This window comes from Mchenga conophoros, linkage group LG13 (assembly GCF_057382185.1).
Source record: "Mchenga conophoros isolate Kocher_MC1m ecotype Shallow Benthic linkage group LG13, M_conophoros_male_GT1.1, whole genome shotgun sequence".
NCBI classification, from domain to species: domain Eukaryota; kingdom Metazoa; phylum Chordata; class Actinopteri; order Cichliformes; family Cichlidae; genus Mchenga; species Mchenga conophoros.
Genome location: NC_140538.1, coordinates 24,027,132 through 24,052,186, shown reverse-complemented (window position 1 = coordinate 24,052,186; position 25,055 = coordinate 24,027,132). Strand labels below are relative to the sequence as shown.

General features: G+C 43.0%; 1 protein-coding gene across 5 annotated transcripts in view; it reads left to right on the top strand.

The window, feature by feature from the left end:
* sipa1l2a (signal-induced proliferation-associated 1like 2, genome duplicate a) overlaps positions 1-25,055 on the top strand; it is an 82,289-nt gene that overhangs the window by 22,539 nt on the left and 34,695 nt on the right. For all 5 annotated transcript variants that reach the window (XM_085297345.1, XM_085297347.1, XM_085297342.1 and 2 more), the window contains exons 2-8: positions 8,179-9,955; positions 14,225-14,358; positions 16,334-16,522; positions 20,713-20,887; positions 21,109-21,212; positions 23,654-23,811; positions 24,442-25,018. In XM_085297345.1, coding sequence (XP_085153471.1) covers positions 8,446-9,955; positions 14,225-14,358; positions 16,334-16,522; positions 20,713-20,887; positions 21,109-21,212; positions 23,654-23,811; positions 24,442-25,018 — 2,847 coding nt within the window. In that variant the 5' untranslated portion in view covers positions 8,179-8,445. The remainder of the gene's footprint in view (positions 1-8,178; positions 9,956-14,224; positions 14,359-16,333; positions 16,523-20,712; positions 20,888-21,108; positions 21,213-23,653; positions 23,812-24,441; positions 25,019-25,055) is intronic.

Here is a 25,055-nt window from a genome sequence, read left to right as displayed (position 1 = left end):
TTTTTGTTTGAGCTTTTACAGTGTCGGAGGCTGTGCACAGTACACATATGGGGACTATGACAGAAAAATGAGATGGCAGATTAGTACTAAAAGATGTTGGTGCTGATGGTACACTCATAGACAAATGTTCTCACAGTCAACAGGACAAGTTTGCGACAAATAAACTGCCCAGCGTTTGGCTTTGATTGCTACAAGTCAGAACTTGCTGAGATGTTTGCAAAATCTTGTCCACAGCAATTCTAGCTAGTTAACGGTCTCCGCTCTGTGTGTGGGGTTTTTTCCCTTCTTCTTAAAGATGTGGTCTTTGTTGTGCATGTACTTTGTGGACCATGCAACCTATTGTTTATTTAGTCACTGAGTTGACCTGCAATTACCAATGACTCATGATCCAAATTAAAACCAGAAGGACCCTAAGCTGTCTCCATTTCATATAATGAAATAAGTTACCCCAAGTTTACTTATTTGCATTCTTGAAGTATTACCTTTTTTAAGTGTTAAATGCTAAAGAGAGGTTGTTTTTAATGAATAGGCTCACTCATTTTGGCATGTCATTCAAGGGGAAGCTGGCATTCAGCAGCTCTTCTTCTCTTGATGTGTTGTTAGAAAAGCGTAATCTCTTTGTTTGGTTAAGAGAACAAACATGCCCTCTCCTCATTTGCTTATTGTTGTTGTAATGCAGAACCACATCCATTTCTTTCTGTGTGTGTGTGTGTGTGTGTGTGTGTGTCTGTGTGTGTGTGCCTGTGTGTGTGGGTGTTCATTTTAAGCACAACTGTCAGGATTTCTGGCCTTCATTCTGTGTGACTTGCAAATTCTGCAGACCCCCAGTTACACACCCAGAGCCTTTGAAGACATGCCAAATTTGATTTCCAAGTATACCAGAGCCTTGAGTGACAGTGACTTATGAGGAGGAAAGGATGGAGGGGAAGTAGTGGGTAAATGGAGGATGATTTTGACCGTCTGTTTGGTAAGTGACAGTCACATCCCTCTATCCTCGCTGATGGACAACACTGTGAAATTGGTCCCTGCTGAAGTAATATTTTTAATTCCGTAGCTTACTTCTTGCGTAACCCTACTTAACCTAAATATTTATGAGGTTTTTTTTAAAAATATTGTTAAATTTTGTTTTATGTGTTTTCCAAACCATGTGAATATTTTAAAGGATAAGAAGGCTTGATATAGTCTGTAGTTTCATCATGTTAGGCTTGATAAGGCAGCTGGCTGGGACTCATTTTACTAGCTTCCCTACCGCCCACTGAGGGTGTGACCCTCCATTCACACTGGCCATTAAAATCTCAGCATTACTCCCTGCAGGCAATATTGGCACATCACGGTGTTCGGTAGGTGGTCTAAGCACAATAAGAGAAGGTGGAGTTTGATGATTGGGTTCTTACCGGCTCAGATACACTGCTCTATCGCCGCGTTGAGGAAGGAGTGGCTTCGGCCATTAATGGCAGGGCTTTAGCATCAGTCTTAATATGAGTGTGAGGTGGTGGGAGATTATTCCCTGTTGTGTGGTTGAATTGTGGGAGCAGCAGATGAAAAAGGAAGAAGTTGAATGGTGCATTTCGTGTTCTTTGGTCCATACTTTCATAGCTTTAGTTCACGTGATCAGTAACACACACGCATACACACAGTCTTAACACCTCTTTACAAGTGTCCTTTTGGTTACGGAGGGCCTTGGGGAAGGTGCCATGCCTGGTTTCTCAGGCCCCAGTAATGAACTCTCAAGGATAACATTGCCCAATTAATCGGTTCTGTGGTTTTAATTGCACCGATCTCTTTGAGCTTGGTTTTGGCAAAACTCCCATTCTAATTTTTTTCCTTCTCTACTTAACCTCTCATTCTTCTTCTTGTAACAACCCAGTTAAGGTGAAGAATCGCTCCAGTGAAGCAGGACTACAAGTTTTTTTTTTTTTGTTTTTACCCCCCCCCCCTTTTCTCCTCCATCAGATTGGAGATGTCCGTGTCTGGTTGCAGATATCTCTGCCCCAACCTTCTCTTGCTGCGAGTCTGATGAATTTAATATCTAAAACCAGCACATGCCCCCCTCCCATTCTCAGCACAAGGTTGCAAGCAGCTGCTGACAATGGAGGATTGAAATCAGAGCTCCCACGTTGTTTTAAATCAACTCCTTGGAGGGAGAAGTGCCAACACAGTATGCAGCGCTGATTTGATCGCATTTGAGTGCGGAGTGATATGGAACGCGATTTTATGGTTTTTATTTTAAGTTTATTGAGGAATCAAACGGAGGGCAGTGAAGCATGTGAAACGTCCCTTCAGGTTTGTTTGCTTTCCGCTTGGATTTTATCCCCCCTTCCTCCTTGTTAATGATGAACACAGTGAGACACATCCTAATGTCTGACTGTCTGCAGCATGTCAGTGTAAAATGGCAGAAGGCAGGTTTAAAAAAAAAAAAAGGTTTCAAATTCATTGAGAAGGACTTGTAAATTTCATTCACATCACAACACTGCCTCACCCGTTTTATGATGAAGTCCATGAGCTGGAAAATTGATGTAATCATCTTGGCCTCTAGTCTACATTGCACCCTAATTTGGCTGCAGGAGGAGAGGAGAGGATGACTGCATCGCAGCTTGGCCTCGGCTCCTGAGGTTGAGGCTTCTTGGGGACAACTTCCTGATTGCAGAGAACAGAGGAGCATTAATGTGGCTCAATTACACAAGGCTTTATTAAAGATAATTGGCCATAATTACAGGCCTGCATTCACCCCAAAGGCGCAAGAGTGGCCAGGCAGGTTGGTCGGGACTAAGTAAACACGTCTGACTTTGACCTGAGGTGCAATAGGTTGGACACAGGAGGATTCCACATTTTATAGGAATGTGAAAATTCGATTCCTGCTTTGACGGTTATTATCTCAGTTGAAGGTGTTGTTACATATCATGCCAAATGTCTTTTCTGGGCAAAACCTGAAGGTAAATTGTGCCTGTGATCTTCAAACACATGCAAATCTTGATATTTTGCTGAAATGATTGTGACTTCTTGGTGACTTTTCAGCAATTGCAACACTCGATTTACTCAACCCGTGCGAGCGGAGCGTCTCAAGGTTAAGCAGCACATGATATTTTCAAAGATAACTCCAGGCCTAACAGCGTGCTATTATGTGGCATGTTTAGCTACTCAGGAATCAATTGCTACCTGAAATGAGCTTTGATGCCAACAAATCGGGTAAGCGAAGATGCAGTATTCCTCTCAAGAACTTTTTTTTTTTTTTTTTTTTTAAGGGCTAATGACACGGTTCTGCTTTTTTCACGTGCACGCTATGTTCCTAATTTCCTGAAGTGCTGTCAGTGCTGAGTGGATTAGTCTTAATAATGTTGCGCTCAGAAAGTGTTTGCGACTGGCATCAAAGTGCTTCAGCGTTGATGTGTGCAGTGCTGTTTTTGTCAAACATCCTGGCACTGTGACTCTTTTTCCATAAATACCATTTGCAAAATTCCGGTTTTCTCATTACTAGCTCAAGTAGCTCAGGGTTTCACTCAGCGTGCCCTTACTAGTCCATTAGATAAATCTGTAACTATAAACATTTGCAGAGTTGGAACCAAAACCCAACAAAAGCACACTTCATGCTTTTGCTCGGAGAGCCTTCCTCTCCGTGCTCGCAGTGGCAGTTCTGCACAAGTGACTGCAGAAGTCAGTCACTCGGGTGAAATGGCCTATTAGCAAAAGAAGAGTATTAATCTCAGAGTGGTGGACAGAACACGTTCACTTTTCTGACAGCGTATTAATATCTGGCGGGCCTTTAATCAGGACACAGTGTCAGAGGATTATTTTAAGACCTGTCAGAACCGCTGGGCCACTCCTCTCTGGATGAACCAAGATGAAAGACAGACTCTCCAACATCAGACAGAAAATGAGTTCATTACTGTAATTAGGCCTCTCTCCCATCTCGCCTTCGCCATTCCTTCCTCCTGTTCACCAGGCCTTTTGTCTTAAACGCCCATAATGGCGATGCATTACTCCACTTAGCGAAAGCAGACCTCTCACCCCTTTCCATCTGCTGTTTCACTTGTGGAGACCAAAACAAAAGAAAGGAGAGAAAGAGGACAGAAAACACACACTCTCCCAGCAGGTCACACAGGAGCACGGATTCTGCTGACCAAGTCGCCTGTGGCACCCTCACTTGGTGGAGGAAGGTGGGGGTCGAGACATGGTGCGGGTCGTTAATCACTGTCAAAGGGAAATTGGCTAATAGAAGAAAGTAAAGAGAAACACAGACCACCATGTTCACTGGGTTATCCTGTCCAGGGCAGCTCACCCTGGCTTGACCCCAAGCAGCAACACAAACAAGGAGAGGCTGGACTTTATGAACTTAAATAGGCTAATCTGCTGTTTCAAGAGACTGGCTTGAAAGACAAAAACTCAGAATAGATTTTTTTTTTTCCTTTAAGTGTTTAAAAATGAGGTGTTGTCCTCTTATTTTTAGCCCCTCAACATTTTTAGTTGTTCAAGTGCAGACGCGATGCTGCAAACAGCGCTAATAAACGTCAGGCTTTGATTGTTCTTTGCTCTGTCTGTGTTGACAGGATTTCTGTCTGTTTCTCTCTCAGACTACAGTGAGAAGTCAGTCATGCTGTTTTGTTGTCATGCACTGACATTACAGTATGTCAGTTTCTTTGTTCCTCCTGTCCTCAGTCATCCGTTAAAAGCGTCTATTGGAGTGTCACCACTGATAAAGCTGTTTGTGCAGGTGGCGCATTTTGCTGTCACTCGCTCTAATTGCGAGTGTGAAAAAACAGTGTTCAGTCGACGTCTGGGTGTTGGTCAGGAGACTGCTCCCTGTCATGCCTTTAAAGGAGACTTGGTATTAATTTTGGTTGACCAGGAAAAATCTAAAATGGCTGTCTTGCTGCAGGAATAGAAATATGGGTATAGCTACTTAATATTTTCTTCCCCCGAGGTTCCATGTTTGTTTTGGCTAGGGGATATCTCCCATGTTGTCTTGAGATAATGGATGTTTAGTGTTGCAAAGCAGTGGATATCTCTTAAGTATTGGCTTACAATTCACAAAGACTTTAGGGATAAAGTTAGCCTTTAAACAGACTGCTCTAGATCTACGCATGTAGGCTGCATCCAAGATTGCATGCTAACATGCTATTCAGTACACAGAGTGTGATGTAGGAGTGAAACCTAACTACAAGCAACAGTAACAGTGGTATGTGCAACGCATACCTTTTCCAGACTTTGTTATTGTCACTACACTGCAGGCAGACGTGCATTTCATTATTCATTTCCAGCAGAATATTGCAGTATGCAAGCAGACGACGCCAAATAAGAAAAAATATAAGTGAAAGGGAAATGTGGTAGTCGTATGCATAACCCTTGGTGGTGGAGAGTGCCCAAGGACATTTAATAACCCCCAGTTAAAGTGTAAAAATAAGGTTTTAGTTTGCTAGATGTAATATCCTTTTTAGCGTATATTCATTGTTACCTACTTTCCCTTAAATGAGGTTTGGGGGTTATTATAATGTCTCAAACTGACAACACAGCTCTCAGGAAGTGAGGGTTTACGTGCTGAGCAGCATGAGAGCAAAGCGCATGATGCTGAGTGCAAGAGGAATATACAGGAATGACTCTTAAACTCAGAAATGACTTGCTATTTTGCACTTGGCATTGGTAAGCCTTTTGAATGAGTGTTTAGTTAAATGCCTGAAGGGGGGGAAAAGGGATGTGGTTAAGAAATGCCTTTGACACCATCACATTTTGTTCTAAAACATAAAATATGCAAGTAAAGCTTTTTACGTCTCTCTGAGATGTTTGTTTGCTAACGAGACTGCAGAAAATTGCCTGAGACATTCAGCAGCTTTGGAGGCTCAGTGATGGGGAAGATGAAGTCATTAAATTGTGATGTAGTTCATTTATAAGATAGCATTAGCATTTTACTTCTGGCAATTGCATTTGTTTCAAAAAATCATAAAAGTTGCATTAATTGGAGATTATGTTGCTGAACAAAATGCCAGTATCACAAACTTTTTATTACCCATGAGTCGCTTTTTCCCTGCAGTAATCCATAAAAGCCTATTAAGAAATCCCATTGGCTGTTTGTCAAGGAAACCAGGGTGATGCAAACTTCCGTGTTGGCCTACAGAAAAATTCCTGCAGGATCACATGGAAGTACTGCTATGCACCTTGATCTACAATGTCTTTGTCTAATTATAGCTCAGGATTTATTGTAGAAATAAAGTCATATTTGCTACAAGATCTGCAGCTTTGGCTCTTTGAAGACGGGCGTTGTGTGTGATTAAAAATAAGTGGCTTTGTTATTGTTCACCACACGGCAGTCAGACACATACTTCATTATTCATCATTTGCCATTTGTAACGGACAAACATATTTCCCACAGCAGTTCTCTTCACTACATTATGCATGACGCAACACAATTTCCTGCCTTCATCTTTAAGCCCCTTGTTAACTATAGTGACACGACATGCATTTTCCTGCTCCTGTTAATAAAGCCGTTCTCATAACAACCCAAGCCCCCGGTGGGAGAGGGAGGGCTGCACATAGTTTGGCTGTTGTTGTAACTGAGAAGTCGTCATTACCAGCCTGTTCCTACACATTTAGGTCATGCATGCATTAACCTGTATTCGGCCCAGGCAGAAGTGAATACTTTATTATTAAAATGTTTCCAACTCGTCCCAAGTGTATTTGGTCTAGTCTGGCTTGCAGCTAATCTTGATGTGGCCCACATTTTCTTCCTAAAATAGTTTAGCCCCCCTCCTTAGCAGTAAATGACAGAGAAATGTAAACAGTTGTCTGGAAGCTGTAGCGATCATATTAAAGGCCAAGCGGATGGAACTGAGAGAAAGACTAGGACCTTGGGCCCATATACCATCATTTATCATGTTCACAATGAAACCTTTCAAAGAAAGACGCTTTAACAGAGCTTCCCATCTTCGCTGAAGCGAATATTGGGGATTTGGTCCATGTTCTCTTTGATGGCAAGGGTTTTACTTGATAACTCAAGGTGTTTTCACATGAGTGCAGTACCAGAAGAAATGAAGCACAGCACTGGCCCCAAAGAACAAGAAAAACGCATTTGGGTCAGTGTAGAAAGCCTTGCAGTTTCTACTGCAGTGTAGTGTGATCTACAATGCAGAAGTCGGTGTCAGTAAAGAGATGAATCCAGTATAACACCTCCATCACCTACCCCCTCCTCTGGAGCTACAACACAACACATAGCATGGGATGAGATTGATGAGAGAAACTTGCTTGTTTCTTCTTGGAGTTTCATGAGTATCTTTATTACTTTGTCCCAACCCGTACCTGCCTTTAAAAGTCTGATAGTCGATGTTCTGCAGCATTATTTACAGATTAAGTGGAAGCCACGTGTTTGTGTATTTTTAACATCTGAAATACCCAGTGGCTTCACTCTCCTTCTCTCCGTCCTTGAATGTTCAGTCTGCTGAATCTGATATGAGCTTTTTCTTCCCTAACAGAATTAGCATAGGCCAAACTTTACCCTCTGAAGGTAGGTGTGTGTGTGTGTGTGTGTGTGTGTGTGTGTGTGTGTGTGTGTGTGTGTGTGTGTGTGTGTGTCTTACAGTTCTACTCTGCTTTTTCGTTTGTTTTCTTTTGTCACAGCCAGTTTACCTCATCAAGTCCTTGTTAATTTTCCTACTAACCAGATCAGATAAAAAGGCAAAGTGGAGCTGGTGTTGAATATGCATCAGTTCTCCAACTATCCCTCCTGTATAATTTGCCGGCTTGATGATGCTGCAAGCCGTTGGATCAGATACTGGTACATGCGACCGTTTAGTTCAACATCTGCCTCTTGTTGCTGTAATTTGCTTCACCTCCATCTGTTAGATATAGGCTAGAAGCACCATCCATGATATACATCTGTCTAGTTATAAACCTATAATGGCACTCTCTCTACTCCCAAAGATGCAAATTACTCATACTCTGCGATAAGCTCGGCGTAGTTCCAAACCTGAAAGATCCCAGCGTAGCCCGTGGTGAGAGTTTATTACAAAGATAACTAGGTACAGACAATTTGGGTCAGCAGTTTTTCTTTTTAGCTTAGCTGATTGTGCCATATTTTGGAGTCCTGCTGAGAAATAAAATACTTGTTTTAAATGAAAATGTCTTTTCAAAGCCTTTCAACCTGCTCGCAGTGCGCTAAATATTTTTTCTTTCTTCTGTGTTTCTGTGCTATAGATCTACCACCTCCAGCTGTCGTTATTCATTGGCGACACGCTGTGAGAGAAGGCTCCGCTCTGCTCTGCTGTGCTACGGCGCGCCCCACTCACTCGTCCTTGACGCCCAAATGCTGTTTGCCAATTGTCATGCCACCCGTCCTCTGTGAGTTATGACGGCAGCTTCATTGACTCAGGAAAAAGGCTGCTCCTTGGCTCACCAGTGAGCAAGTCGCATGATGAAGGAGGGTCCTGGAAGTCTGCTCTTCAAGGAATCTGCCAGCAGGATATGAGTATTTTGAGCCCTGTGACAGCTAACAAATCTAACCTTGTGGGAATTGTGGGAGGCCCAGAAGAATACTCCAGAGTCATGCAGTCAGAGGAGCTATTCAGCAGGAAGCTCAAAGCCTTGAGCGATAGCATGGGACCTCCAGCCTCCAGCATGCAGGGGAAACCTGATGGTGCAGGCAAAACAAATGGTACTCCGGCAATGCCTAAAATGGGTGTCAGGGCCAGGGTCACAGAATGGCCGCCAAGAAAAGACGGATGGGACGGGCGGCCTTCGCCTAACTATCAGAGTGTGATACCCGTGTTTCAGAACGGCCAGCAGGAACACACTGTGGAAATACTAGAGCAAGGTGAAGCAGTCTGTCTGGAGGTGGACTACACTGACAAATACACGCTGAGTGACTTTCTCTGCCACTCTCCGCTGAAGGGTCTGCACCCTATCCGTCAGCGGAGCAACAGTGACGTTACCATAAGTGACATCGACTCTGAAGACGTAATGGACCAGAATGCCGTCAACCCAAACACTGGAGCCTCGCTGCACCGCGAGTACGGCAGCACATCCTCCATCGACCGCCAGGGCTTGACTGGGGATGGCTTCTTCACCATGCTTAAGGGCTACCGAGTTGAAACCCTGGACCACCGCAGTATACCCCCTCTGGGTTTCCCCGAGTTGCTGCGCTGTGATGCCTCGCTGTCCCCCAGCTTGCAGACAGCAGCACAAATTGCAAGGGGTGAGATAGTCCACATTCCAGGCTATGACTACATAGACAGCTCCCTACTCTACAGCCGGGAACGGGAGAAGTCCTTCATGAGACGTCTTAAATCGGAGTCGTCAGAAACATCACTGTTCAGGAAACTTCGGCCCATAAAGAGTGAAAGTGACGCACTGCGGCTCTCAATCGAGGACGACCGGCGACCACTCAGCTTCCAAAAATGCTTCGCCCACTACGATGTGCAGAGTGTGCTTTTTAACATCAGCGAGGCGGTGGCGAGCAGAGCTAACCTGAGCCAGAGGAAAAACACTACTACCGGTGCCTCGGCCGCCTCAGCTGGAGCCGGAGCTGGTGGAGTGTCCGTAGTTGGAGGCGGTGCTGGACCTGGAGCAGGAGCCGATGGTGGAGCAGCAGGATGCAACAGTGCCAATACCCCCATGTTTGAGTCTCCACTGGGCAGCAGAGAGGACTTGAACCCAAAGGAGAACCTGGATGCAGACGAGGGGGACGGGAAGAGCAACAGCTTGGTGCTGAGTTGCCCGCACTTTCGCAATGAGATTGGTGGCGAGAGCGAGAGGAAGATCTCCCTCTCCAGAGCCAACAGTGTCAACTACAGCGGTTTGTCAGAGAGCTGCTCTTTCGAGTCATCCCTAAGTTCACACTGCACCAACGCAGGAGTTTCTGTGCTGGAGGTGCCTCGAGAAAACCAGCCAATCCACAGGGAAAAGGTCAAACGCTACATCATCGAGCACATTGACCTTGGAGCATACTACTACCACAAATTCTTCTACGGGAGAGGTAAGGAGCTAATTTCTGTTTTTACAGATAGTTAAAAGTGATGATGCAGCAGGATTTGTGTGACTCACTGTTGAGGACTATTAAACTTTCCAGGCCAGCTACATTTTTATAAAGTAAGACTTCTTCAGTCACCTGTGGGGAAGCTAGTTCCCAGATGGAACAGCCTCATCTCACAGGGTCAAATATCTCATCGTCCTAGTTGTTTTTTGTACAAGCACATGAAATGAAGTCCAGAACAATAGCAGGCTTGTGTTGGGTGCGAGGGCGTGTGTTTCACTTCCTCAGCAGAGGAGCGGTCATGTCCTCCCTCTGATATTACTCCGAACCCTGCGGAGAAACTGCGATTAGTCATGTGAAAAAGAGAGAGGTGAGTGAGAGGGTGTACTGCAGCTGTTCCCTGCAGGGACTAAGAGAGTACGAGGTCTCCTCATATGAAACTTTAGGGTCAGCAGAGCTACGCCAAGGTCCCAGTTCTCCTCATTAAAACACCTACGAGACGAATGCTGGAAATACCGTGCTGACCCCGACCCATCGCCGCATTATACATATCTGTTTTTCCCACTTCTCTGTGTAATCTGTGCTCGCTGGTCTCAGCAGATAGAGTTACCCCGTCTTAAGCCTGCCCCCACCATAGAAAACAGCTGCTTCACCTTTCACACTCCAAGATGCCTTAACCTCTTCAAAAAGACACTCTGAATAAAAATCTGTCTCTGAGAGACATGTTTATAATTGCTCAAATGCCTTGCTAATACTCACACCAAAGCTGGGTTCTGGATTTGGGTTGTGCATTTATTTAGCCTGCATTCACAGCAATGCAGGCCTGTGTATAACAGGGCATTTTCATGAAGACCTTAGTCTTTAGGGTAGGATGCCTCTTTCACAGTATGGAAATGTAGCCACTGCCTTTTTCATTTTTTTAAAATAAGGTGTTTTATTGACTAGACAGGTCTGTCATCACCTGCGCTTCACAGCAAAGACACACTCACACAAACATGACTACGTGTCACTATTTCTCAGCAGGCTTTCATCAACCTGGACTGAACATTGATCCAATTGATTGCCTAAAGCCCTGCTTCCCTTAGCAACCGGAGTGGTTTTTCCCCTAATGGACAATGCTTCCTTCACACAAAATGGGTCAAGCTTCACTATGTACAGGTCATGGTCACATTAGGTGTTTGGGTTGACACTGAGATGTGCAGAGGGCAATGTAAACCATCTCTTACTGACATGCAAGGCTTGAAATTAAGCTTGGAGCACTAAATGTACAGAAGAAGGGGCTCACAGTGTTGGACTTTCAAAGATTTTTTTTAAGGTGTTTCTGTGGTGTGGATTAACAGCAAAACGAGAAGGGGGCATTATTTGACATGAAAAATTAAAGTCATCCAATTTGCAACCTTTGGCAAATTGTCAGCACCATGTGATGGGCACCGCTGACATGCTAAAGAAATGTGTTGACAAAAAGCTTTCCTCTAAAGTCAGCACTGTCTGACTCACTGTGCTCCTGGTATTTGGATGCCTTGAGACCTCCATTGCTACACAGCCCCCCCCCCCCCCCCCCCCACCACCACCACCACCATTTGACCATATGCCTTACATTTCCCTGCAGAACTCTGTCCCTGACAAGCATTCGTCAGACAGTTAACCCTACTTTCCCTCCATACAGATAATTTATTATTAATGCCGATGTGCGTTTTGCTCCACTGTTTATGCTACAGTGACAAGAACCACGCTATTTAACACAGCTTGCACTGCATGGCGTGGATGTAATATCGAAAACTTCTGCAGAAATCTCTTTGTTAATGTCACTGCTTTGTGGACCCTGCTGAGGTTTTTCTTTTAGCTGTTGAATCCAGGTCTTTCTCCTCAGCTTTAGCCTGGATTAAGGGAGTGTTTGCTCAAGGCCCTCTTATATGTGTGCCTACACACACTCATGCGCACACACACACATGTACGCACGCATGCATTGTGTGTCAACAAAGAAATTAGTACTGGTTCTTATGGTGCTTAGAGCTGAAAAGACTAAAGCCCAGCTAGTAATCCTTGTCGTGTAGTGAATTTTTCATTAAATCAGCACAATAACTGATGGAAAGAATTAACGACCGTATAAGAAATTTGGCCAAAAGACTCAACTCCTTTGGAGCGATACTATAAGGAGTAGAGCTGGCATTCTGCCCATCATTATTATTATTAATTTACTCTGAAAATTAATGTCTAGACCTCAGGGTGTCAAAGGGGAAACAACCACAGACTGTCCATAAATGAAAAAAGTATTCATCCTTCAGGGGCCATAAAGAGGGCAAGGAAAAGTAATGAGAATCTGCCCGTCACATTTTGATATTTTCAGCACACTGGAGGGGTGAGGTTGTTACTGGAAACATCAGATTTACCCAAAGCCATGAAAATCCCCTGGAAATTTCCTGAAAATCTTGCCTTGGGTTTTTGAGCAAAGTAGATCGAAACATGAAATTTTGAGTGTGCACTCAAATGTTTTTCTGGGATTACACCAGATTTACTAGTTTTCATGCCATGATTGTTGATATAACTGATGGATATATAGACCAACATCTTCGCAGTGATTCCCCCCCCAGTCATGTGATCTCTACCAGTATTGAATGTTGGTGCGGTGTTTTTCTAACACCATTCTTACCCACCTGGTCATCTATCTAATATGCATACGAGTACATGCCATTTATAAAGTGCAAAGCTCGACTTCTGCATCATTCATTTCTAGCATGAGAACAAAGTCAAGGGTTGCTGCTGCAGTAGTAGTAGTCGTAGTAGTAGCTGTGGGAACATGACTTATGGGGCAGAACAGTCCATTAATTTAAAATGACAGAACAACAACAAGAGAAAAAAAAGTTTGCATGTTCTGTGGGCGTCCTGAGCGTCTGCTTCATTCAGTTATGAATGTTATGCGTCATGCATGCACTTCACTTCAGAATAGAAAACTGAATTAAATTTCTTGACTATTAAGCTCATAAATGTATTGATGCAGACTTATATTAAGACATTATGTCATGTCTGTACTTCAGTCTGCATGTGTCTGCATTGTGCAAAACTCAATGCCACGTGGAGCATGTGGGTTTTATTTATTTAGTGCCGAATTGCAGCAGCAGTCTTATCAGTGCTTTATTACAAAGCAATGGCCAATGACTCTATATAAGCAAGTACTTGGTGATGCTGGGGAAGAAAAAATCCCTTTTTATCAGAAAGAGACTGCTGGCAGACTCAGGCTCAGGGACACAACAGCATCACACAGTAGCTGGAGATCCATGATGTGAACTCTGCTCTTGCTCTACTGGATTGAAATCTGGTGACTGTAAAGACAATTTGAATGAACTCAGTCATGTTCAAGAAACTAGTTTACGATGATTTGAGCTTTGTGACATGATCCATTATCCTAAAGGAAGCAGCCATCAGAAGGTGGATACGCTGTAGGGCATAAAGGGATGGACATGATCCGCAACACACTCAGGTGGCATTTAATTGATTTTCAGTTGGTACTAAGGAGTCCAAAATATGGCAAGAAAATAACCACATACCCCCAGCCTGAACCACTTGAGATAATGCAGGATGGAGTAATAGGCTGTAGCTTCAGTTTTATGTTGACTGGAGTGGCCCTCGGTGTGTTCTGCTGCTGTAGCCCATCTTCAAGGTTTAATGTGCTGTACGTTCAAAGAAACTCTGCTGCATTGCTTGGTTGTAAGAAGTGGTTGTTTGAGTTATTGTTGCCTTCCTGTCAGCTCTGAACATTCTCCTCTGACCTCTTCCATCAAGAAGGCTTTTTCACCCAGAAACTGCTGCTTGCTCGATGTTTTTCCCCCTCCTTTTCAGACCTTTCTCTGTAAACACTTGAGATGGCCATGAAAAAATCCCAGTAGATTGATAATTTGACAAATACACATCCCAGCTCTGATAATGCCACATTCAAAGTCACTTTAATCACCTTTTACCTCATCGTGGTGCTTAGTTTCAACTTCAGCAGGTCGTCTTTGCCGTGTATACATATCTAAATGCATTGAGTTACTGCTATGTGACTGGCTGATGAGATCTTTGTTGAACAGATGTAACTAATCAGCTCGTCTGTGAGTGTATATAGGTAAACAGATAATCTACTGAAACCACAGCAGTAATTTGATTACGTGTTTTATTAAAAATCTGTAATTTATTATTACTTATATTTAAGCTTTCTTTCTTTCACCAGCTAACATAATGTCTGATAACATGCATAACTCTCATTTAATTTTATATCTCTTTCTCTCCCTCCAGAGCATCAGAATTATTTCGGTGTAGACGACCATCTTGGACCCGTGGCAGTCAGCATCCGCAGGGAGAAGCTAGACGATGGAAGGGATAAGGAAGGGACGCAGTACAACTATCGGGTCACCTTTAGAACCAGTCAGGTAACGATAATACACTGATGTGCACTTTCCGCTCACTGCTTACATTATGGATGCATGATTGGAGAACCTTCATGACCTGTCAATTTATTGAAGAATTGTTTACTAGCGCGAACATGGATTTTTCATATTTCTCATATCACATTCAGTGAGACACATTAAGGTCACTCGGCCTGCGGCTCAGTCAAGCAGTACAAGAGTCCAGGAATGCTTCAGTACCCCCGAAAACAACAGGAAACTTCTCTGCCCTCTTAACCCTTTAAGACCTACCATAGAACCAAGTCCGCCAGAGCTTATATTATATTTTTACATGCTGTGGAGCCATTTTTGGGAGCATTTCAAGTTGCTATACATCAATACAACCATTATAGCCCAGATTTTAATAATATGTATTCATTAAGTGCATAGTAATTACATAAATTGCAAAAAAGTGCAATAAACTACAAAAAAATTGAAAATCGTTTTTGATTTTTTAACATATATTTGTAGTTAGAGAAATTTAAGAGTCTTATCCCTCAAAACTGTAAATACAAAAAAGTTGCACAAAATAGTTTCCCACCACAGGAAATTTATTTTGAGTGTCTTCATAGTTTTATTTTTGAAATACACCAATTTTTATACACTGCAGGAAAAATGAAAATAAATATTATACTGCAAATTTGCAAAAAAGCAGCATATGCATCAAAATAAACTATTTCCAGCAGTGCAATATGAGTCCTAAGAATCCCAGAAACGACACAGAAAGTCATAAAGTCAAAGATAACTTTTAAAAAGAGCAGTATAGGCCCTGAGGCCCTGATCGCAAAAAAGACTACATTTCCGCGAAAATGACGTCACTTCCGGTTTCGGGCAGGTAATGGCGGAAATGCAAAAGTTCGCGCTGACGTCTATTCCAACGTAGGAAGTGTTTTGAACAGCTGATCAGATCGGTAAAGCGTGTTTCTGGAATATTATGTTTTTGTTCCTGCAAGCGCTTTTTATGCAGTTTTTGCAAAGCTTTATGTGGAAGGAAACCGTGACCTAGGACAAGCTGATGGCATCAGATGTAAGTACAACTCCTCCGGTTTCATTATGCAAAAAAAATTTTTGCGCTAGCTTACGTGGTTGCAGTGCTACTGGGATTTAAAAATAGTTACGCATAACAGAGCGTTCCCGCTCCGATCGGCTCTAAAGGGTTAAATCTGCACTAAGGTGTCCAGTGATTCGGTGCCAGTTGTGACTCAGTTGGCCATTAATGCAAATACTGATACAGTGTATCAGAGGTGTGTAGTTGCCTGCCTTCGCTCACTTTCACACACCCCGATGAACACACAACCTGATTAATCCTAAAAAACGGAGAGGCAGAGTCCTGGTGTCCCTGGTGGGACCGTATCGTCTTGATTGATGCTGGCTTGTCTCATTCACTGAATAATTCAGGTGCAACAGATGCGTCAGGCAGGAAAATGTCACTGATATCCAGTGCCCTTCTCGGTTTAAAGCACCACTCCCACGATAAAACAATGTATCTGGGTCATGGTAGCCCTGCAAGTGGCACGCAGGCAGTGTTTTAACTCCTCGACCGCTGGAGCATCTATTTGCATGTACTCCTGTCATTTAGCCTCATTGCTCTCTCTGCGCGACCTGCCCCACATCGCTCTCTCTTCCTTCCTCAGCTATATAAGTCTACTTTTCGGAAAGCCTTTTTATTGGACCGCAGTTGACTGCTGACATGTTAACAGGCTGTGCAAATGGAAATTTGGATGTTGTTGTTTTGAAAGTGTTTACTGGCACACAAACATCTAGTATTCAGTTAGCCTGTCTCAATTATTTAGAATTTGAGTTCCCTAATGCTGTCCAGAGTCATAATGTAGTCATTACCCTTAACACCAGTCAGCATATGGAAGCATACCTGACCCAACCCTATCACACTGTACAAGTAGGAGTTTATATGACTGTTAACTTTACTGGACAAATCCTCACCATCTGTCTTTCCTGCCAGCTGACCACCCTCCGTGGTGCCATCCTGGAGGATGCCATTCCATCCACGGCGAGACACGGGACGGCCCGCGGGCTGCCGCTCAAAGAAGTACTTGAATACGTCATCCCTGAGCTGAATATCCAGTGTCTGAGGCTGGCCATGAACTCTCCCAAAGTCGCGGAACAGCTCCTCAAGCTGGATGAGCAAGGGGTGAATAATACATTGAGATGTCCTCTTGAACCGTGTTTTGAGTGCTACCACAGATTTTTGCTGCTGCTGCTGATTTAACGGGGTAATCTGAGGTTCAGTGCCTTGATGATTAATACTTGGTGTCTTGCATTTTAAGATATGTATACATATGGTTCTTCCTTTTTCTCTTTAAGACAACCCCCCCCCCCCCCCCCCCCCCCAAAAAAAAGAAAGGGAAAAAAGAAAAAAATTGCGTAAATACTACCATTTGTAGTTTTACGGGGTGATGCATTACATGCAGGACTACTACTTGTTGAGACGAAGTGACTCACTGTGGAGTCATAACTGTGAGGCTGCCAACCAGCACTCCAGGAGGTCACTGCATCTGGACAAACAATAGTGAATCACACAACCTCTTCACAAAACCTAGACAGATTACGCTAACAAGGTACAGCAGGTTAACAAACGTGCGTCTCTGTATGTGAAATCTTTCTCTGAGGAGGGAAGAAAGCCTCGTCTGTCCAGAGATTTGCCAGCTGTTTAATTTTAAAGCCACCGCAGCCACATATCAGAAACGAAAGATTGTTTTGACTGCATTAGCACATCACGCTACATATTTCAGGCGTATGTGTCTCTATTTGTGACATTTACCTCAGCTATAGAAGGAAACTGGGAGGGATTAACTTCAAATAGCAGGAATCTTTGTCCTATATACGGGCTGCTTGTTATAGATAGATAACACAGACTCCTGGGCCGAGGTGCAGACAATATCACGCTTAAATAGAATCAATAGAAGTCCTGTACTCTCTGCAGCCAGCACCATCTGTTTTTGGCACACTTGTTGTGCTGATAGGACACTTGCACACAAGTTAGAGTAACTTACTTTTGACAGCCTACTTTGCCTGAGAGCAGGAGATTTGGTATGCTGCTCAGACGGTGGAGGTTGTCATCTTGCATTATCTCTGTTTGAATAAAATTGCTAATAGTGATATGGGCTCTCTATATTCACAGCTGTCACAGATTCATTGCGTGATCGGAAGGCCTTTAATTTCTCATGTAATGAAACTGGGGAAAAAAAGATGGAATGGAGAGCGGAAGGAATAGCCAGGGGTGATACTTGTTTCACCATCAGAGAATTGTCTGCTTATTAGTTTAATTACATTCGTTAGCGTGCGCCCATCCTTCCAATTGACAGGGGAAAGGTTCTTATAATAGAAAGTGTCAGCCAAGACCCTTTTCTGTGTTAGGATTTCGTTACACACATAAACAAGAGCAATGAAGTGTCCTCTCTAAAGCAAGTTAGAGCCTGCCACCGTGAGTGCATTTATGTGTCCAATTATGTCAAAGTAACTTTGTAAATAAGTGCTTTGAGGAAGTTCTTCCCACCAGATGTTACAGGGGTTTGTTCACCTGCCATGTGACTCCCCATGTCTGCAGATAAAGAGTTTGATAGATGATGAAACTGACACATGGGAGGCAAAAAAAAAAAAAGCAATAAAATAATCTCAAGAAACTGCCTTCAGAGGAGGAGAGCCCAGGCTAAGTGGGGCTTGAAGCTCTTCCAGTTGGCACTCCTCTGCGCAGACCTCAAACCAAAAGCCCAGTGGAAGCCAGTTTTATATTTGGATGTCAGTATTTTTGCACACTCCTGTTATAATCATTAATGTTATTCTTGCCGGGCAAATGTTCAATATGTCAGGCACTCCTTAATCTGCTTTTTAACCAAGCTGGACTTTGACCGCCCCTCTAATGTGTTTATGTGAGGAAGCTGATACGGGACAGGAAGAACTGCAGCCTGATGATCTGCCTGACTTTTTTCCCCCCTAAAATGCATATTTTTGAGGATTTGTGTGTGCGCGCGCAATTCTTTGGAGATGTTAGATGTTAGTCTCTTTGTTAAATGCTTCCTCTTGCTGTGAACAGAGTCAGAGAGGGTCTCCTGCATCTGCAAAAAGAATATCCCTGAAAGCGGCCTTGTAGACTGCGCCGTAACAGCCTAGGACGTAAGAAGAGAAGAGAGCATATGTGAATGTATTTTAGATCTCTTTGTAGATCACAGTGAATTGACTGTGCGCAGATGGACTGTGGAAAAGGAGTTGGCAGCTAATGAGATTTAGAGATGCGATCTTGAGTAAGAAATTTACAAATTAGGTTTTGGTTTTTTTTGTAAGCCATTGATTTTTCAATGCGTATCTGCTGTTTCAATCTAAAGACTCAAATCTGGAAAATTAAAATTCTTTAGTTTATTATTATCTGTGTCAGTTAGAAAATGAAAGTTGTGAATTTACAAGCACTGGTAATACTCATAAATTTGAAAGTGAGAGGAAAATATGAGTGTGTCATGACAGTAATGACAACGTTGAGGAGGTCAGAGAACAGTTACTGACCTTTTCCTCTAAGTTATGTTTGACAGATGATATTCTCCCTAACCTAGAAAGCTAATCTCCCTGCAGTGATCGCATTCATAGCATAAACAAAGAATAAGTGCAGGAAACTTTGCAATTACAAACACTGCGTTTTTTAAAATCCCCTGGCCTTACATTGAAAGTTGGAGAAGTTTCTGTAGTGACACTTTAATGCAATAACCCCAGCAGATGTTTGTGTAGTGGTGCGTGGTGATTGTAGCCAGGTTTAAGTAGCCACATTTTGGATTTTTGCTGCATCAGGACACTGCAGCGCAGACATACGTCACACCACGCCATCCCTCAGGAGCCACTCAGAGCTCTCCGGGGGAAACACTGTCCCAATTTCTTTCTCCACTCATTATGTGTCTTTTGTTGTTTGTGCGTTCTTATTTTAGTTTCAGCTTTTGTTTAAATGAATGAGCAGGAGTTCAGTTTTCAACGCCCTGCAGCTCTGGACAGATGGAGAAAAATTGGAGATGCTTTCTTTGCTAAGATTTTTGGCAAGATCTGTTAAATGGGATACAGCTCCACCTTAACAGAAGCTAATGCCACTCCAAAAAGAGCCATCACAGACGGTGATGCAACAAGCTTCACCGAAGGAGCACTACTCATCTGTATCTTTGTTATATGTCCTGTGTGCTTGCACTTTTCAAATTCGCCCCAAAGGTTAATGTGATTACCCTCCCTATCGGTTAGGCTGTTAAGAGGAGCTGGAGGTCAAGCGAGTCCATATCACACAGGATAAAAGACAGAAGGCCACATCATTGCACATCATGCCATTTCCACGGGGCTTGATGGTATAATAGCTTTTGGTAACCGCAGGAGCTTTAGTGCAGAACAGACTGCCTGATGGGAGGAAGTCACCATGACAACAGTGTCAGGAGTACACCGGGAAATCATAACCTGTAACGGAGGAAAAAGACAATTCCAATTTGTTTCAGTATATAGACCATTTGTCAGCATTCACATTCAGAGAAACCCTTTCTTCCCGCCGTACCGACACATTGACTCTGGGTCAAGATGAAGGTGAAGCTGTGAATAAAGGGCAACAGGTGCCAAACGCAAGGGGCTGCCTCCTCATCTATTTGTTTCCACCCTTGACCCTTTTTTTCTTTCCATCTTCTGCTATCATTGGGAGGGTGTAAGCCTTAGAACTCATGTAGTGGAGAGATGCTCTCACACTAATCTCACAAGAGAATCACTCCAGATGTTTTATTTCTTCCTGTCTCTTGAGGAGATGAGTTCATATCAGACATTTCTGAATTACAGCAACGCTTGTGGTGGAAACTTGAGAGATTTGGCTCCCTTTTCTATGCCTTTAGATGGTCTTCTCAATAAACAAGACATCTGTATGTAGACACATTTGTTAAACAATCTTCCTAGTATTTCACAGCTACAAAAGTATCTCCTAAGGAAGAGGTCCATTAGAAAGTATTGAAATACTGTTGTTGGCAGATTATGCCGTTTTCTTTCATAAACCGAAACTGTTCTGCTGTATGTCTGTAATCCACTCCCTTGTCGCCCCACAGCTGCTCTTAAGTAGCAGCTAATAGCTCAGGTTGATTTATACTCTGCACAGTGCTCCTGAGAGTTCATAGCCTAGCTTCACAAAAGGGGATTTCAGCTCTCTCTCCCCCCCAAGAAGGGTTATGAAGGCCTTCACATTAGCTGTGACATGATGGAAAGTGGGCACTTGCATGCTTTCAGTGCTTAATATACAGTATGTATGAGTGTGGTGTGCGTGATACCGATCAGCAACAGGAAATGGTACTCACTGAGTGTCTATGTCTATTTTCCTCATTCCAGCTAAGCTTCCAGCACAAGGTGGGAGTACTCTACTGCAAGGCTGGCCAGAGCACAGAGGAAGAGATGTACAACAACGAGAGTGCCGGCCCAGCGCTGGATGAGTTCTTGGATCTGCTTGGTCAGAGGGTGCGCCTCAAAGGCTTCACCAAGTACAGAGCTCAGCTGGATAACAAGAGTAAGATAAAATGCACAACACACTCGCCAAGCTAAACATCCACAAATGCTAACCCACACATTTCCAGTCCTGCTGAGTGCAGATGCTCCGCTGTATGTGTTTACAGGGACTGTAGTGCATCTTCAATCTTAATTTTTGTTCTATGATATCATCAGATCAGCTAACTCGGTTACATTTTGCAATCTGGCCTGAGACCCTGACCTCCCTGTCTTCTCTTATAGCGGACTCCACAGGCACGCACTCTCTTTACACAACCTATAAAGACTACGAGCTGATGTTTCACGTGTCCACCATGCTCCCCTACACACCCAACAACCGGCAGCAGGTGAGTAAACTGTACCCTTCAGGCTCTATCTTCTGCAGCACACCACCATGCTTGCCCTTCTGTGTACTCAGTTGATGTCTAATAGCTTTAATAAATCCCTGAGCAAGTTCCTTTTAGGATATCACCTATCCTGACTACTGCCAATCTTCCCCAGAGACTCATTTCGCCACAGTAATGACCTATCAGTTGAAAGCACGAGCATTGCCATAGCGACGGTACCCCCTAGTAGGACTTTAATCAGTGCTTCCCCAGGGGCTGAAGCAGACGCGGTATTAGATGGACCTCTGTCTGTCCGTGCTAACAAGTGGAATTAGGTGGATGTAGCAGTGGACTGTTGAACGATGGCCCTCTAAAGATAAGATTACAGACATTCACTGTATTAATCTCTATGCCGATCACATGGTTGTACTTTTTGAGTCCATAATACAACCTGTGGGCACCACCCTGTAGAGATTAGAATACCTTGATGGAGGCTGGATGTACAGTCTAAAACATCAGAAACATCTAACAAGTGAGCGTAGAAACATATGATTGGTGGTGTTTTTTTTCTCTTTACCTTTCATCCAATTGTATTTCATAAAGTGGGACTGTTTGATTTAATCCCTGGTGGTAATATTCCAGCAGGGCCAAGCAGAGCTTGACCTGTTCATCCCTTCATCATTTCCAAATCACCCCTGCACCCTCTAATCCTGCTTGTTTCGGGCTCTCACCGACCCTGACTGACAGGCTCACACCAACCAGAGAATGGGGGTTAATGACCTGCACAGGCCAACAATACAAGCAGTATAAATTGGGTTTGAGTGGACATGTGCCCTTCACACACAAATCCTAAATTGAGTTAGTTGATATCTCTACCACCCAAAAATCCCTTTGTCCAGTAAAGTTTCTGTATCCAAACCGGGAACAGTGATTCTGTCGAGGAGAAGGGCAAAATGTGAGAGCTTACTCAAAGGATTGATTTTTTTTTGTTTCGTGCAGGGGATGAACTGATGCCCCCCGTCCCTGCATTCAGTGTAATAAAGATGCTCAAATGTTAATCCAGGAAAATGATGCTAAACAGGTTTTGTCCCATCAGTTGTATCAAAGCTTGTTGCAACCCACGAGTCTATGATTGAAAAATTGTTTCCAAAGGAAAGGCGTGTGGGAAGGAAACATAAACGGTGACAACCTCATTTTCTCAATTACCACACCATGTCCTACTGAGAACGTGACGTACACGCCACAAGATTGTGCAGAGGCCCAATCAATGAGACAGGAATTTATCCCTCTAATGCCAAGTGTATCATATTTGATACATGAGCATTACCTGTTGAGTTCGAAAAGCCTGAACAAATTGCACATTTTTTTTAAACAATTAATAAATAAAAATTCTGGATGTAGCAAAACCTAATTTGTTTTCTTTTAATTTGTCAAAAAGTTCAATAAACATTCCAATTTCAAAAAAATGTAAATTTTCTGGCAATTATTTAATGACTAGACTACAGTTACTATAGTTTTGTATTTTCTAATTATTTTAATTATTATTATTATTTCATTTTGACCTTTTGTTTTCAAGTTCAAGTGGATTTTCTTATTTCAGTTTAGTTTTTGTTGTTTGAAAATGTTTAGTTTAGCCTTTTTTCTTTTCTTTTCTTTTTTGTTTCAGTGTTAGTTTTAGGCTTTTTTTCTTCATTATTATTGTACCAAGAGCATAAGTCACAGGTAAGATTTGGGGAAATCAGGCTGTATAATAAAAACATAACTTTTTGAAAGCAGTGATTCGTAGTGTTATAAAAATCCAGATATCCATAAACACGTCTGTCAATACCTCAAGTTTTAGTTAATATAACCACCTTGGTTCAGGCATCATAGGGTTAATTAAATAAGGAACTTTTACATAACTGGCATGTTTTTTTGGGGGTTTTGTTTTTGTTGTTTTTTTGGTTTTGTTTTAAGTCCTGTGACATGTGGTTTATGGCTGTTATCAGAGCTGTCAATCATATCTTGTTGCATTTAAAAAAATGCTTTTGTATCATTTCCTGGTTTATAAGAGATGTCCATTCTGTCCATTAATGAGGACGTTTTTGCCACCCAAAATTCTTTGTTTTCTTGGATATAGGCATGATACTTTAAGGTTTGCTGGGAAAATTTCTAAGTAATAAAAGGGCCAGTACATATGAGCACTTGGTGCTACACCTTAGTTTGTCTGGTATTGATCGGTGGCTTATCATGGTTAATGTTAGCAAATGTTTGCTAAGTTGAGAAAGAAGTTTTTGTGTGACTGTTGAGTCACTGCAACTGACACACGGCTGGCCTTTGTTCAGAAAAACACTCGCATGCTCTCATTCGAATTGAAATCTTAAAGCGATAATGTGTTTTCCAAACTTCTGTACTCTTAAACTAACCTGACTGTGTTCATCTTTTATCTAATTTAATTTCCATTTCTCCTTTTTCTCTTGCAGTTGCTAAGGAAGAGGCACATTGGCAATGACATTGTCACCATAGTGTTTCAGGAGCCCGGGGCCCTTCCTTTCACTCCAAAAAACATCCGCTCTCATTTCCAGCATGTGTTTGTCATTGTCAAAGTCCACAACCCGTGCACTGATAACGTCTGCTACAGGTAAATGGAACAAGCATGCATCACGCCTGCAAGGCACTCCCAAAACTGTTTTTTACTCTGGTTGGTAAAGAAAAGCGTGCAGGGTAGAAGAAAGTAGAAAAACATCTGAGTTTGGTGGCATTGAGTCAAACCACTAAATATTAGAGTGCTACACCACGGGATAAGAAGCGAAATGGTGTGCTCGAGACAGTTTAGGCGAACGTGTTGATCTTCTGATGTGTTTTTCATAGATGTCTTTGTGTCAAGTGGCTCTTCTGCGTGAACTTTTAAGAGCTCTTAATTTAAAAGGATAATAATAATAGCTTGCTCAGTGATTTCTGTGGTTTCTCTTATGACTTCATAGTAATGCGCCAGAATCACAGGGCTCTTTTCATCTGCTCAGTGATGATGCAGTTATTATCTTCAGAGACACCTTGAAATTATGACTTATGAATTACGACTCAAGAGTTTCTGAAGTCAAGACGACTCTTGCTAATAACATAGCATTTGTTGAAGGGAGAAAGATTAGTCTCAGCAGAAATAATTTTACCAAAAGGCATATAATTTCAGCGCCTGCTCATTATTCATTCATTTCAATATCTACGCTCCTCTTTTTCTTAACTGTCACTCCCGCATTTTATTTTTTTCCAGTGTGGCTGTGTCCAGATCTAAAGACGTGCCTCCATTTGGCCCCCCTATTCCCAAGTCTGTAACTTTTCCAAAGTCTGCGGTTTTCAGGGACTTCCTGCTTGCCAAGGTCATCAACGGGGAGAACGCAGCACACAAGTCGGAGAAGTTTCGGGCCATGGCGACTCGTACGCGGCAGGAGTACCTGAAGGACCTAGCCGAGAACTTCGTCAGCACGGCCACTATCGACTCAGCTGTCAAATTCAGCTTCATCAGCCTCGGAGGCAAGAAGAAGGAGAAGGTGAAACCCAGGAAGGACGCGCATCTGTTCAGCGTGGGAGCGATCACCTGGAGCGTCCGTGCCCGGGACTTTGGCCAGTCGCTGGACTTTGACTGCTTGCTTGGTATATCCAATGAGTTCATTGTGCTCATTGAGGAGGAATCAAAAAATGTGATCTTCAACTGTTCGTGCCGCGACGTCATCGGGTGGACCTCAGGGATTATGAGCATTAAGATTTTCTATGAACGGGGCGAGTGTGTCATGCTGTCTGCTCACGACAACTGCGGAGAAGACATCCGGGAGATGGTGCAGAGACTAGAGGTAAATCTCTTCATGTCTGCATTGGAATAATCTCTGT